Source organism: Dermacentor variabilis, chromosome 11, assembly GCF_050947875.1.
Source record: "Dermacentor variabilis isolate Ectoservices chromosome 11, ASM5094787v1, whole genome shotgun sequence".
NCBI classification, from domain to species: Eukaryota; Metazoa; Arthropoda; class Arachnida; order Ixodida; family Ixodidae; genus Dermacentor; species Dermacentor variabilis.
The window spans coordinates 4,668,707-4,683,651 of record NC_134578.1 but is presented as its reverse complement, the minus strand read 5'-3'; the positions used below and the strand labels follow the sequence as shown (position 1 = coordinate 4,683,651).

The 14,945-nt window shown below is 43.2% G+C and overlaps 1 protein-coding gene across 2 annotated transcripts in view; it reads left to right on the top strand.

Annotated features, from left to right (window-relative positions):
- The window catches only part of LOC142564844 (uncharacterized), a 53,076-nt gene that overhangs the window by 1,065 nt on the left and 37,066 nt on the right, over positions 1-14,945 (top strand). For both annotated transcript variants that reach the window (XM_075676022.1, XM_075676023.1), the window contains exons 2-5: positions 549-774; positions 1,986-2,125; positions 11,724-11,858; positions 14,748-14,895. In XM_075676022.1, coding sequence (XP_075532137.1) covers positions 569-774; positions 1,986-2,125; positions 11,724-11,858; positions 14,748-14,895 — 629 coding nt within the window. In that variant the 5' untranslated portion in view covers positions 549-568. The remainder of the gene's footprint in view (positions 1-548; positions 775-1,985; positions 2,126-11,723; positions 11,859-14,747; positions 14,896-14,945) is intronic.

The following is a 14,945-nucleotide window of genomic DNA, read 5'->3' as shown; positions in this document are numbered from 1 at the left end:
ACCTATAATCGCATCGTGTATGACCTCCAAATGAAGGGATAAAGAATGTATTGTTTCTGTTATAGCTGTGAGCAGTGTGAATACTGGGCTTTAACTGTTGGGCTGATGAAGTCAACCTGTCATCTATTTCTCTGAACAGTTGTGTTAGTGCTGATCACACAGTGTCCTCTAGGGGCACTGCTTTCTGATCTAAGATAGGGTGCCTCAATGTAACGGCGGCGCGCCACATCGAGGCACCCTAATCCAAGAGATGGCTTCCCACTCGTGTGAAGCTTTGTTGTCTTGGTGGTAATAAAATTGTAGCACAGTGGTAGCCACTCATCCTATGGAGGGGTCTACATAGAAGTAGTAATGGAGGGCCATAACTGGTAAAAAGTACTGTTATTTTAGGTGTGTTGCTTGCTTGCACTTAATCTTAAAGGATCAAGAAGGAACTAGATGTAGTAGTTCAAGGTGTGCCAAGGTAATCAAAGTTTGAATACAAAAAAATAAAGTTGTTGCCATGTGTTTACTTCAAGGCTGAAAATGGTGCTCTTAAACTGTTTCAGGGAGGGAATCCTGAGTGATCATGGACACTGTGCCAAACGAGGTGCTGCTGCCTATTCTGGCACTTGTGGATGGTGCAAGTCTTGTCAGGTGCAAGCGTGTGTGCAAGCGGTGGCACGTACTAGTGGAGGCAATCCTGCAACACAGCCATGTTCTTTGGAAAATGATATGCCAGTCAGAAATTGACCCTGACGTGCTGGCTGAACTTCTTGACCAGTCATGCCCAGAGTAAGGCATTTTTACTGCAAATTTACTGTGACTTCTGCTTAGTTAGTTACTAAATTTGTTGGAGAGACAGTTTTCATCATAGTATCATATCGTATAATAATTCATCATAGTATGATGTTTGAAGAGCAACAGCTGGCACTGAGTGGAAGGCAGGACAGTGCTCCACTCACAATGGAAATTTTTATTACACACCAACCAGTATAAGCAGTTACAAAATTCTTGTGCATGTGCAGAAGGGCATGGGTAAACCAGTTACATCATGAAAAACAATCTTATACCTGCAACAGTATGTTACGCCCAAAACTACCAGAAACCCAGGCAACCGTTAATGGTCACCTGTCATGCTAGCTTGTGGCTATGGCAATGTGATGCTGAGCTCAATGGCGGGGGTTCGATCCCAGCCGCGGCAGCCATGTTCTGATAGAGGATAAATGGAGAAGCGCTTGTGCACTTATATTTAAGTGAACATTAAAGAACACAAGGTGGCCAGAACTAATTTTGAGACCTCCGCCACAGCATGCTTCACAATCATATTAGCATTGTGGTACGTAAAACTTCAGAATTTAATTTTTTTTACTCTTGATTATCGAGGATGGCAAACTCCTTATGTAAAGTGACTGTAGCTTGGCTTATTAATTGGCTGTTCTGTTTACTGTTTGTCGCCTCATCTTTTTTGGTGAATCAGCTGTTACACATAAGAGTTGTATGTAACCTCTCTTACATGTGTTTGTATGCCCGCCCTTGTGTAATGCTTTTGGGCCTTCAAGGTGATAGCAAATGAAATGAAAGAGTCATACTATGATGAACATCAACCAAGCTTACTTGCCATCTTGTGTGTAGATAAGCTAGTTGATCTGAGGTTGACATACTTAGGAATGGATAAGCGCATAGATGACGAGTACGTGAACGAAGACACCCGAGATTGACATTCTGAAAGCAGTGCCGATGACAGGACTAATGTTTCAGCACTAATGTTTTGGTGTGAAATGAAAGAAAAGAATGAAAGTTTCCCTTTCATTTTCTTTTCAAGTAATCAACCTACTGTTGCAAACTTTATGAAAATAAAGTTTCGAAAGAATAATTTGCCAGTATTCCATTAATCTTACTGCAAGTTTGTGTGAACTCTTTGCATGCCAGCTGTCAACATTGTGCAATATGTACTTGATGGATATTTGCATGGAGGTGAATGACTAGAACACCGTATTTTGCAGGGATGAATCTGGAGGAGTGGAAGTAGACTGGTTCAAGGTCTACAAGCGTTGGTATAGCACGAGTGCCGTCTCAAAGTTCTCTCATCGCATTCGCATGCTGCATTGTTATTTACGGGACGTGACGTGCTTGAAAGCATCAGGTAGGTGCTTCATCTTCTCTAGTTTTTTAAATGCATTGCATCTTTCCTCCTGACTTAAAGGGACCCCGAAACGATTTTGACGATTTTGTACAGACATACTGAGTCGTTAGGGCAGGCCCTTCTGGTCATAAATTGATGCATCTAAGTGCTCCGCGTAAAACATATAATTGATTATAAGGCTTTAAAAATGTACATCGCTGCTGATCGCAGCACACTACTTGACTGGATTTTCAGCCACACCTGATCATGTGGCGCAAGGTGACCATATGATGCTAGTAGGCTGAGCTATGCGATTGGCTGCCCAGAGTGCGTCATTGATAACTTTTCCGACTTTATGGTGAACGCGTGTTGTTCGTAATAGTTGAAGTGTTAGTTAATTTGTTTCTCTAAAAAGAAAGCAACAGAAAGGGAATGCACAAGAACAATTTCTCACTTAAGCACTTCTGGCACACAGCAAGTGTTGTTTGCTTGTGTTACAAGGTGTTCCATGTTGATGCAAGCTGTGTGGTCTGTATTAGTCTGTCTTTTCGCGAGCACCATGGTTCGCCCTTGTTACGTTGTGGGCTGCAAACGTAGTGACTGGCAATATGTCAAGCTGCGACATCGTGTCCCTGTGCAAGGCAGCAGACGAGCGGAGCAGCTGCAGTGCTTCGGACTGTTGGTATCCGATCGACGCCAGGATTTGCAAGTTTGCGGCCGTCGCCTTATACCAGAAGATTATTACCACAATAGTGTTTCGCGTCTCTGGTATTTGGGTAAACGCAAGCATAAGCGCACTCTGCCTGGGCATTTCGCAAGTTGAGCAGAGGCACAAACATGAACGGTCTGCACGGTGCAGCCATCTGGTGGCGCAGAGCTCAACCAAGCACAGAACTAACATAACAGTGACAAAGTGTATTCTACTTTTCTGTTGGTGTAAATTTTTGGCAGGAGCGTAATCAGGGACACATTGTTTTTCTAAAGGTTTAAAATGTTTTAGACTTGGTTAGAGCAATGTTAGCTCTGATTATCTGGTTAAGCTCTGCGCCACCAGGTGGCTTTGCCGTGCAGACCAATCAGGCTGCTCACGTATATCTAAAGCTCCTTCATCGCAGCAATAGTAGTATGGAGGAGATTTAGTTTATGCCACCAGTGATTTGTCGTAACGCCCAGCTCACCTGTAGTTACCGAAATACCAGACACGCTCGGCGCTGTGCTCTGAATGCTCGCAACGCACGCTGCTTCGATAGCTCTCGTTTGGGATCAACTACCAGGTGGCTGGCGGAGAGGTTGGAGAGGCTTCACGTATTGGCTCTGAGACAACTGGGAGTAGGTGCCATGACATCCTATCCCTGATGCAGAGCTACTAGAGACGGAGCTTAGCCCCGATCACTCAGCAAATGAGTTGAGGAGGAAATGAATGGCCATAAAGGAGGGTAACCTGTAATCGTCCGTAGTACTCTTAATATGAGATGCTTCACACAAATTGTGGTGTGAATGATTCACTGTAGCTATACCCTATGCATCTACAAAATTTGTCTGAACCGTTTCAGGGACCCTCTAAGGTGGTAGGCCACACACAAATTCTTCTTAAAATTGGAAGCCAGGATTTGAGCAACTTTTTTTCCTGAACAAGCATGTCTTATTTTGCTTATTCAACTGTTTAAAGTGCAGAAAATAATTCATGTTATTTTTGGCAGGTAATTTTTGTCATGAAATGTGGTAAAAGTGCTAGTTGCGCCAGCAGTGGTGAGTAACTAATGAATTGCTGAATTGAGTAATGTTATGGCATTTATGTTGCTAAGTGGGGGACCTGTTGAGTGAACTAGTGTAAATGCGATATGATACATATTAAGAAAGTAACATTCAAGCAAAGGGAAAAAGATTGCAAATTAGGACCAAATTCATTTGCAAAATGAGCTGTAAATGTGAAAATATTGCATCAATTTCTTCTGTTCTAGTTTGTATTCATCTTCTATGCGAGGAATGAGTGTAAAAAATTTCAGATTGAAATTTTCATTAAAAAAAATATCGACTTTTGCATAACGTGAGGTGGAGCGAAATATTGTTTAAAAAAGAAAATGCAAACAAATCTTTAAACTATGTGAAAGATGTGAAAAACTACACAGAGGCCTAAAATTCACCAGCTTCATAGCTGAAGCCTCCATGAGATGCACCAGAGTCTTCTTTTGTTTTGTAGCTGCTCGGTGATAACATAAAATAAAAAAAAATTCACTGATGGTTATGATACTCCCTAATGCAAAACTTGAGCGCAGCTGTATATGTGTTTTCATTTCGTGATATATTGGCTGGTGTGGACAATCTGTCTCGTGTGGCATGTTGCAAACGGAGCAAAATGCGGCGCGACTGCTCCGCTAATCTGTAGATTGCAAGAGCCAGCGCATGGGTGATGTGTGGGCGTGATTCACAGCAGCCGCTGCCGACAGAGCTCCCAGATGATGTGTGCTACTCTGGCACCATCTCGTAGCCATTGTCGCTGCTCTGCGCTTTTCTTCTCAAGCTTTTGCCATACCCTCCTCTCCGCTTTCTTCCTCATGCCTCTTCACTCTGATCTTTCGCTGTACTCGTTCACTCAGTTACGCCATTGCACAATTCCGACGCTCGCCGCAGGAACGGGCACCTAAGGGCTGTGCTCTAGATGTATTTTGAATAGTAGTACTTATACAAAACAAATAGTACTGATTTTGGTGTTGTAATAACTCCCGTATGGGTTGGAAAACTCTCTGCAGCTCCCAAAATGATTGCTGGAAGATGATTTTTTTTGCAACCAGTTGCTGAATGTTTGGACATACATTAAATGTAAAAAAGAAAAAAATTTGACTTTTGAATGTGGCCTACCACCTTGACCCTCTGGGTGCTGGGCATTTCATGGACTTATGCACATTGTGTGTCAGAGGTTCTTGTCAAAGCGCAACAAATTCAATTCCTCTTAAACTCTTTCCCTATCAAGGGAAAAATGGACTGTTTCTTGGTTGCACTAAATATATTTTTTTGAATAAAATATTGCACTCAGAATTTTATGCAATAGATTGATCAAATGGCATAAGTACATGCACATAACAGCATCTCCTTGCATATAATCAAAATAACCATTTTTCACCTTCAGCAGAAAAATAAAATTGTTTTTATTACCTATACACATGGATAGAGCTAAATGCATTGTTATTTGTTGTATTGATTTTTCATCCTGAATGGCAGCACATTCTTCATATAAATATACTTCACAAGCACACTTTGTCGTTGATGACGCAGTGCTGTCAAGTGAAGTGGCATTCATGTTAAACCTTTGGGGAAGAGTGTCGCCTACAGCAACACACCAGAAAAAGATTTTTCTTGCTGAGTTTTGGCTTTGAGTATGGAGCTCTTGGCTAAATGTCTTCAGCCAACAATGAATGACAGACAACAGCAAGCACCATTTCTTGGATTAAAGCAGGAAAAGAGGACGAGGAAAAATAATTTTGGTGCGTGACTTGTTTTTTTGATAATGTGGTCGTAGGAGGCAGACCAATGAAAGATTCCCGGCTGCAGTGGTAGAACATTGGTAATGTGGAGAAAATGCAAAGCATGCTTGTGTTTCACACCTGGCGAGAACTGTCTTTACTAGTTTCATATGAAGCCTTGGGTGAAGCTTGCTTCTAGAGTTCTACCTGGCATTACCCACCTATTGCTGAAAAGGTGCCCACCAAAAATGTATTTTTTAAAATTGAATATTCTTATTTCCAAGTGTTATTTTGCACACTTCAATGAAAAACTAACACTTTGTTCAGGTAGCTTCGTCTCATCCTTGAAGAGATGAGAACTGGTGGCAACAATGAGATGATGAAACCATTGATATATTTTTATGCACTAGGGATGACAATGAAGAATAACACTCTGCCAAAACTGCGAACTTATGCCATTATCATTCTTCTTTCCATAGCTTGTTGTGTCGCCCACAATTTAAGTAGAACCCTTTTCGTAAGCCTCCAGGTTTCTTCACCGTACGTGAGTACTGGTAAGACACAGCTGTTATACACTTTCCTCTTGAGGGATAATGGCAACCTGCTGTTCATGATCTGAGAATATCTGTCAAACACACCCCAGCCAATTCTTATTCTTCTAGTTATTGCAGTCTCATGATCCGAATCCACGGTCACTACCAGCCCTAAGTAGATGTATTCCCTTACCACTTCTAGTGCCTTGCTACATATCGTAAACTGCTGTTATCTTCCGAGACTGTTAAACATTACTTTATTTTTCTGCAGATTAATTTTTGGACACACCCTTCTGCTTTGTCTCTCCAGGTCAGTGAGCATGCATTGCAATTGGTCCCCTGAGTTACTAAGCAAGGCAATATCATCAGCGAATCGCAAGTTACTAAGGTATTCTCCATTAACTTTTATCCCCAATTCTTCCCAATCCAGGTCTCTGAATACCTCCTGTAAACACGCTGTGAATAGCATTGGAGATATTGTATTTCCCTGCCTGACGCCTTTCTTTATTGGGATTTTGTTGCTTTCTTTATGGAGGACTACGGTGGCTATGGAGCCGCTATAGATATCTCTCAGTATTTTTACATACGGCTCGTCTACACCCTGATTCCGCAGTGCCTCCATGACTGCTGAGGGTTCGACTGAATCAAAACGCTTTCTCGTAATCAATGAAAGCTGTATATAAGGGTTGGTTATATTCCGCACATTTCTCTATCACCTGATTGATAGTGTGAATATGATCTATTGTTGAGTAGCCTTTACGGAATCCTGCCTGGTCCTTTGCTTGACAGAAGTCTAAGGTGTTCCTGATTCTATTTGCGATTACCTTAGTAAATACTTTGTAGGCAACAGACAGTAAGCTGATCAGTCTATAATTTCTCAAGTCTTTGGTGTCCCCTTTCTTATGTATTAAGATTATGTTGCCGTTCTTCCAAAATTCCGGTATGCTCGAGGTCATGAGGCATTGCGTATACAGGGTGGCCAGTTTTTCTAGAACAATCTGCCCACCATCCTTCAAGAAATGTGCTGTTACCTGATTCTCCCCAGCTGCCTTCCCCCTTTGCATAGTTCCCAAGGCTTTCTTTACTTCTTCCGGTGTTACTTGTGGGATGTCAAATTCCTCTAGACTAATCCCTCTTTCATTATTGTCGTGGGTGCCACTGGTACTGCATAAATCTCTATAGAACTACTCAGCCACTTGAACTATCTTATCCATATTGGTAATGATATTGCCGGCTTTGTCTCTTAACGCATACATCTGATTCTTGCCTATTCCTAGTTTCTTCTTCACCGCTTTTAGGCTTCCTCCATTCCTGAGAGCATGCTCAATTCTATGCATATTATACTTCCTTATGTCAGCTATCTTGCGCTTGTTGATTAACTTGGAAAGTTCTACCAATTCTATTCTAGCTGTAGGCTTTCATACATTGGCGTTTCTTAATCAGATCTTTCGTCTCCTGCAATAGCTTACTGGTATCCTGTCTAACGAAGTTACCACAGACTTTTATTGCACACTCCTTAATGATGCCCATAAGATTGTCGTTCATTGCTTCAATGCTAAGGTCCTCTTCCTGAGTTAAAGCCAAATACCTGTTCTGTAGCTTGATCCGGAATTCCTCTATTTTTCTCTTAGCATTAACTCACTGATCGGCTTCTTATGTACCACTTTCTTCTGTTCCCTCCTCAGACTCTAGGCCAATTCGAGATCTTGCCATTCTATAGCCACTGCAGCGCACCTTGCCGAGCACGTCCACATCTTGTATGATGCCAGGGTTAGCGCAGAGTATGAGGTCTATTTCATATCTAGTCTCGCCATTCGGGCTCCTCCACGTACACTTTTGGTTAACCCGCTTGCGGAAGAAGGTACCGTATATACTCGAATCTAGGCCGACCCCGATTCTAAGCCAACCCCTTAAGGTCTGAAGCCAACAACAACAAAATACATATTACCTTGAATGTAGGCAGAACATAAAAAGCGAGGACAGCGTTCACAAAATGCAAACAGCATTTATTGAATCTGAACGTGCAGAGCTCATTCAACGTCCTCATTGCTGCGTTCCTTGTCAGTGTCACCTTCAAATAATGCACTATCTTCGGTACCGTCAAGCGCATTAGATATGCTGCACTTTTTAAAGGCGCACACGATCAAAGTAACCTGGGATGTCGTGCCCCGCTGCAGCTTCCCAGCCCGCTAGCTGCGATAGCAATTCACGTTTGATGCAGCCCGTTGCCGTTAGCATGTGGTCTTTGTCAGTCAACCAGTCTGTGTAATATTTCCGTAGACAATCCTTGAAAGGTTTGTTGATGCAGACATCAAGTGGCTGCAACTGGCCCGTCATGCCGCCCGTTATGACAGCGATGTCCGTGTTCGCTGGGGCAAGCGCAGCCTTCACATTGTCGGTCAAGCGCCCATGGTAAGAGTCGACGACAAGGAGAGAGTTCTTTGTCAAAAGGGCTCCTGGACGCTGTCGCCACACAATCCGGCTCTTCCACCACACTTCCACCATCGCACCTGTCATCCACCCATTCTCATTTGCCTGCACAATGACATTTCTTGGGAAAGTTTCTCGACCAGGCACTGTCTTCCTTTTAAATATCATATAAGGAAGGAGTTTATGTCCATCAGCTGTGCAGCACAGCATCACAGTTGCGCGCTGCTTCTCGTAGCCCGCAGAGTGCACCTTCACTTCTTTGGCACCCTTTTCATTCACGCTGTACGGCACTGGCATATCACAATACACAGCCGTCTGGTTGGCGATGCCGATTTGCCCAAGGTTGTAGCCTGCCGCTTCTCTATTTCGCAGCACGTAGCGCTGAAAAGCTATCAGCTTTTCTTTGAAATCGCTTGGCATCTTCTGAGTGACTGAAGTGCGATGTTGGAGGCTGAAGCCGAAGCGCTTCATGAATTTCTGAAGCCAGCCCCGGCTGGCTTTGAAATCCTTTGGCGTTAGGCCTCGCTCCCTCGAAAGTTCCCTAGCTTTCGCTTGGAACACTTCTGTTGTCACTGGAAGGGCAGCTGCTCTCTGCGTCCGAACAAAGTCGGCCAAAACTGTCTCCACTTCGTGGTGACGGTCTTTCTTTGGTCCGCTAAATGCCATTCTTGTTGCGGCGCACGCAAAAAGCTACTGTCGTTGTCCTCTCCAACGACGGACGTTTTTCTCGTTGATGCTGAAGTCCCACCCGGCTTGAAGGTTCGACGATGCCTCTGCGGCTATCGCAACTTTTCGCTTGAAAGCAGCACTGCAGTGGCATCTCCTGCTTGGTGCCATCGCGATAACACAGGTCATAACATGACACAGGTCAAAATGGCGACCTCGCTTGTGTACGGTTGTCTACTGTCATGGCTAGTAGCGGCTGCGATACTGACTTTTCTAGATGGCGCTAGCTATGCACCATATTTAACAGGTTCAATGAAAAACTGGCATATTTTTTTAAATCCTCGAATCTAAGCCGACCCTAGAGTTTGGAATATGATTATTTGAAAAAAACTATCAGCCTAGATTCAAATAATTATGGTATTCATTATCCGCATATTATTCCGTTCTGCAAACTCTACTAATAGCTCTCCCCTGCTATTCCTAGAACCTATGCCATATTCCCCCACTGACTTGTCTCCTGCCTGCATCTTGCCTACCCGGGCATTCAGTATAGTGTATTTTGTTTTGACTTTTGCCATTGCCGATTCCACGTCTTCATAGAAGCTTTAGACTTCCTGGTCATCATGACTGGATGTAGACGTGCAGGCCTATACGACCTTCAAATTGTACCTCTTATTAAGTTTCACAAGACCTGCCACCCTCTCGTTAATGCTATAGAGTTCCTGTATGTTACCAGCTATATCCTTATTAATCAGGAGTCCAGCTCCTAGTTCTCGTCTCTCCGCTAAGCCCCTGTAGTACAGTACATGCCCTCTTTTTCATTTCATTTATTTTTCCCTTAAAGGCCCGAATGCATTACATAAGGGGGGAGCAAAATCAAGGTCAAAGAGAAAGAATAACTTGGCAAAAGAGAACAAGTGCTTAGTGCTTTATATGCTTCATTTGTCCTCCTAACCTCACTGAGCCCTATTATATCCTATCTAAGGCCCTCTACTTCCTCCAATAGCATTGCTAGACTCGCCTCACTGGATAATGTTGTAGCGTTAAGCGTTGCCAGGTTCAGATTCCAATGGCGGCCTGTCCTGATCCAGAGATTCTTAGCACCCTCTGCTGCGTCACAGGTCTGACTGCCGCTGTGGTCAGTTCCTTTGCAGCTGCTGGGGACTGAGGGCCGGTGTTTGATAGTTGTATTCATACAGAAGGTTGTGGCCAAGTACTGCACCAGGGTGGCCAATCCTGCTCTGGTGAATGAGTGCGTTACGGGTTCTGGTCACCGGAATCTGGCCGCACTCCAGGCCTGTTTAGGCAATTTTTTCAACGCGCAGATTTTTTTTTTAATTCAGTGGAAAATTGCTTGGCACGGGGATTTGAACCATGGTCCTTTTGCACGCAAGGTGGATGCTCTGCCGCTTCACATATCACTGGTAGCTAAGCGGGCCCATCTCTGTTTTTGTTATTGTCGCAAACTTGCCGATATTAATATTATTATTTATTGCTGATATGGAAGAAACTGTTTCAATGCGCGTGCGGTAGGTGCAGGTGTTTCAAAGCACGTGCGGTTTTGGTGCCTTGCAATGTTACAGCGGCAGCCACCTGTTTGCATTTTTCCTTCCTCCATGCCTGTTTGTTAACCTGTTGTCATCCCGCAGCAAATGCGAGCTGAAAAAAAAAATTTTTTCTTTTCGTGGAAAATTTAACCCGCATGATGATCGCACCCCTGAATTTGCGTCAATTTTTCTGACAAAGAAGTGTGATCATTAAGCGAGTAAATATGGTAAACAGTGCCGTATTTATTCGAATCTAGGCCAACTTTTGTTTTAGGCTGACTCGTGAAATTTAGCAGGTCAGAAGACAAAGAAAAAGTCTTTCTTGAATATACATTGAATGAAAAAAAGCATTTGGACTGTGAAAAGAACATTCAGCATTGCTGAGATTCACTTTCGGAATGCTTGTATTCTCAGCTTGGTTGGAATTAGATCCTATGCCACCAAGGCCATCAGGACCTGACTAAGGGAAGTAGGCATGCTGAAGGCATATCGAAGTGTACAGTCATCTAAACTTATTTGGAACGACGCCCTGAACATTTGCAACCTTCTTCTTTTGCCTGTGTGAATCCCTTCATTATGGTCATTCCCACTATCCGTTGTCTCTTGATAAAATCAGAAACGTCTTCTTCGGTCTGTTGGCATCAACCTTTCTCCAATCAGCAGTGGCTTCTGGTTGTGACCAAGCCGCATTCTTTATTATCTAAGGTGACCAGCGGCTTTCGTACATTTTTTAAAAGTATCAGCCTACATTCAAGTAAATATGGTACTAATTGACTGATTATGGTAATAAATGTGGAAGTTGAGTAAATATGGTAATTGGATGAGGTAAATGTGTTAGCGAATTGTTTCCCTTTTTACTGGCGCAAAAAGCCAGAAATGTACATATGCTGTGCAATATATTTTTGGCTTCTAGACGACGGACCAAGGACAGAAAGCTAAAACTGTTTTTCTTTCCTTTTTTTCTTTTTTTTGTATTCTGCAGGAGACGTAATTGTGAGTGGCCATAATACTGGATATATAATTGTTTGGAATGCTTGGGGAGGCTGGCAAGTTCTGTCGATAAAGGCATCTGGAGATGCAATATCTGATCTGGCATTGTTCAACCTTCATGGTCCTGGTAAGGTGGCATTTGCTTTGATTGTGCTGGTCCAAGTGTATTTGTGATTTCCTTCAACTTTCCTAAAGTCTGCAATGAGTCAGTACTGCTTGTGGTGAACTCTTCGTACACTTGTTGAAGGTTGTCATTTGCATTCACTGTTGTACTGGGGTGCTGAAAAGTTTTTGGCCTGACAAAGGAGCAAACAGAAAATATTGATACTTCCACTTTATTTCACATTATCTCCCTGAAGCTCAGCTTAATTCACACAATGCTTCAGTAGCTCTTAAAACCAAGAAAAGTACTAACACAAAAATAGTAAAGATTGCTGATTGAGATACTGCTCTGCTGCAGCTATGACCGCAAACTTGCTCAATTTTTTTTTCTTTGAAGCTCTTTATAAGGTAAGGAAAGAAAAATAGTCACGTAGAGCAAGATCGCATGAGTAGGGTGGGGGATCAATGCATTTAAACACTAGTTTGCTCAAAAGAGCCGTTGCTTTTGCAGCTCTGTGTGCAGTGGCATAGTCCTGCAAAAGAAGACCTTTCTGCAACGTCCCACTTTGTTTGCTTTTTAAAGCATCCTTTAATTGAAACAATAAGTTGAATTAGTACTTTGCACTCACTGTACGAGCCTTCTAGAGATAGTTGATCAGTAAGCACTTTTCTTTATCGCACGAAATTGTACCCATAACTTTCCCAGCTGCGTTCTGGGCCCTGACTTCCTTTAGCAGCAGGTAACCCGAGTGATGCCACTACAGGGACTGCTGTGCAGTTCAAGGTTCAGAGAGAGATGGCGCGAGTGTTCTGCTGCTAATTTCACCTAATGGCAGGGATACTTGGGTGCAAAAGGAAGTAACCTCCTTCTCTTTGGTTGCGGGTGCTTGGCCTGCGCAGACAGACCACATGTGTGCTTGATGGAGCTGACTGTCCTGCGGACACCTTCTCATAGCTTGTATGCACCTCTATTTGTCAGACTTTACCCGTAAATGGCTTAGGCTTGCTGCCCAGCATGGGGCAAACATATTTGCTCGATATCATGTGCGGTCAGTCAGACTTCCTCGTTTCGTTAGTTGTGATTTTTCTAGCTGACATTGATGTAACAAAGGCACAATAAACATCCCTTGGTTTGTTTCCACTAATGTCGTTCCTTTGTCACAAGAGCACGTTTGAGAACACAAGGAGCCAGGCAGTTGCTACTGAGGCGCCTGAACGACATAGTGGGGACCAGGGATATTTTTTCGCCAGCCACATGGTCGAGGGTAGTCCCGAGTGTCTGGTTATGAGTTGAACTGCAGTGCCTCACATCGTCTCACCGTCCTCCTCAGTGGGAGGCATGGGAGGTTGCTGGGGCCAGCAACATGGTTGGGTGTAGACCCAAGTGGCTGGTGAGAAACCAGTCGAAGCCGACCATTTAACTTGGCCTTGTGTGGAGCACCGGGGGAAACCGCCAGGATCATCAGCGACACGGTTGGGTGTGTGTCCAAGTGTTGCTCTGCCTGGTGAAGGCCATGTGTCGGAGCATAAGGCTTTGCATGACCTCAAGCCCCAGATCCTCCATCTTCAACTAACACTGAAGCAACAGTTGTTCCAGTGTCGAACTACACTTCGCCAAGCTGATACGACGACTGCACCGAATGTGCCAATGTGCTGTCAACATGCACATCTGACACATCAACTGATTGTGCTCCCTGGTGTGTTGCTTTATATTTTTAGCTGTGCTGTGAAATGTCGCATTATCGAGTGCCCTTGTTGTATGTCTATGCTCGTGGTAAGATTCATGAAGCTAATGCAGAAACAAGCCTCACCTGTTTCTTGAGAATATTGTTCTCATGACTCGGTTTTTCTTTTATTACCCATCACAGTTATGCAGCCACATTTCCTCCACAGTAGCCAAACAAGGGGTCAAGGAAGTCGCCACGAGATTGCTCAAAATGCTCGAAAATGTGCTTTGATGCTTCCTCCTGGTGACGTGTTTCATTGGCATTCAAACATTTGGGCACCCTCTTTGTCAAGAGCTTCTGTGTTATCAACGGCTGATGGTTTATGAATGGGGCTCATTCTTTATGTATGTATGTTTAGTGTCTTAGCAATAAATTTAGCTTAGATTCCGGTGTTTGAGTAGAATGGTAGGGGACATGTTAAACAATTTCAGGAACCGTAGCGGTTGAATGCTACCCGTACCATGCTGCAGCTTCGGTTCAAGATAGGCCTTGTTGAAGTTGTGAACACCACTCCTTAACAGTGAAGTAGGACGGGCACTTGCCACCCAGTGTCTTCCTTATATTTTTTTAAATCTTTGAAATTTTCTTCTGGAAGAACAGAAACATTATGACAGCCTTTAAGGTCAAAAGGCGAAATTATTCTGCATTTGCCTCTGACAGGGCTCGGACAACTGCATAAAAAACTTTTGATATGTGAAAATCTATGCACCATCATGCGAAGGAATGTTATTTTTAACGAAATCAATAAAACTATACACATAATTTTCAAGATAGGTTTGGCAATGAACTTTTCAGCAGCCCAGTATAGTTACTGTATGTATACAATGGCCGAATGGTGCACTGGATTATGGTTCAGATGGTAGAGATTGCAAAAAAACAAAAACATAATAATGCCACAATTATGCATTTCAATATTCAATTTTATGCTTGTACTATTAATGAATGAAATGGGTTACCATAAGAAGTAGGGAATTACTCAGATTTTTTCAGCACATTGTAAATTATGACATTATTTTTCTTGGTTCATCACGGCATTTTATATTTTTCTGGTGGCTATGTTGTGTACATAATTGATTCAGAAACAAATTGTCAAAGTTGATCCTGTGAAATTGAAAATCTTGACAGTGGCTTGTTTGATTAAATTGTAGAGTGAAGTATGGCCTGCTGAAGGGAAGTTCCATTTACAGCTACGCTACACCCGGGCCCATCCTGCTACAAGCGTGCTCACATTCTGTGTGCACCGCATGAGCCACTCCTGAATGCCTACAGTCTGGAAGATGGAGGTTCGAGCTGTATGAATCCGGCCAGGACAGTTTACCCAATAGTGTCTATGAAGTGAGTGACATTTGATCTGTTTGCCGAGTTGCATCGTTAGTACAGTTGAA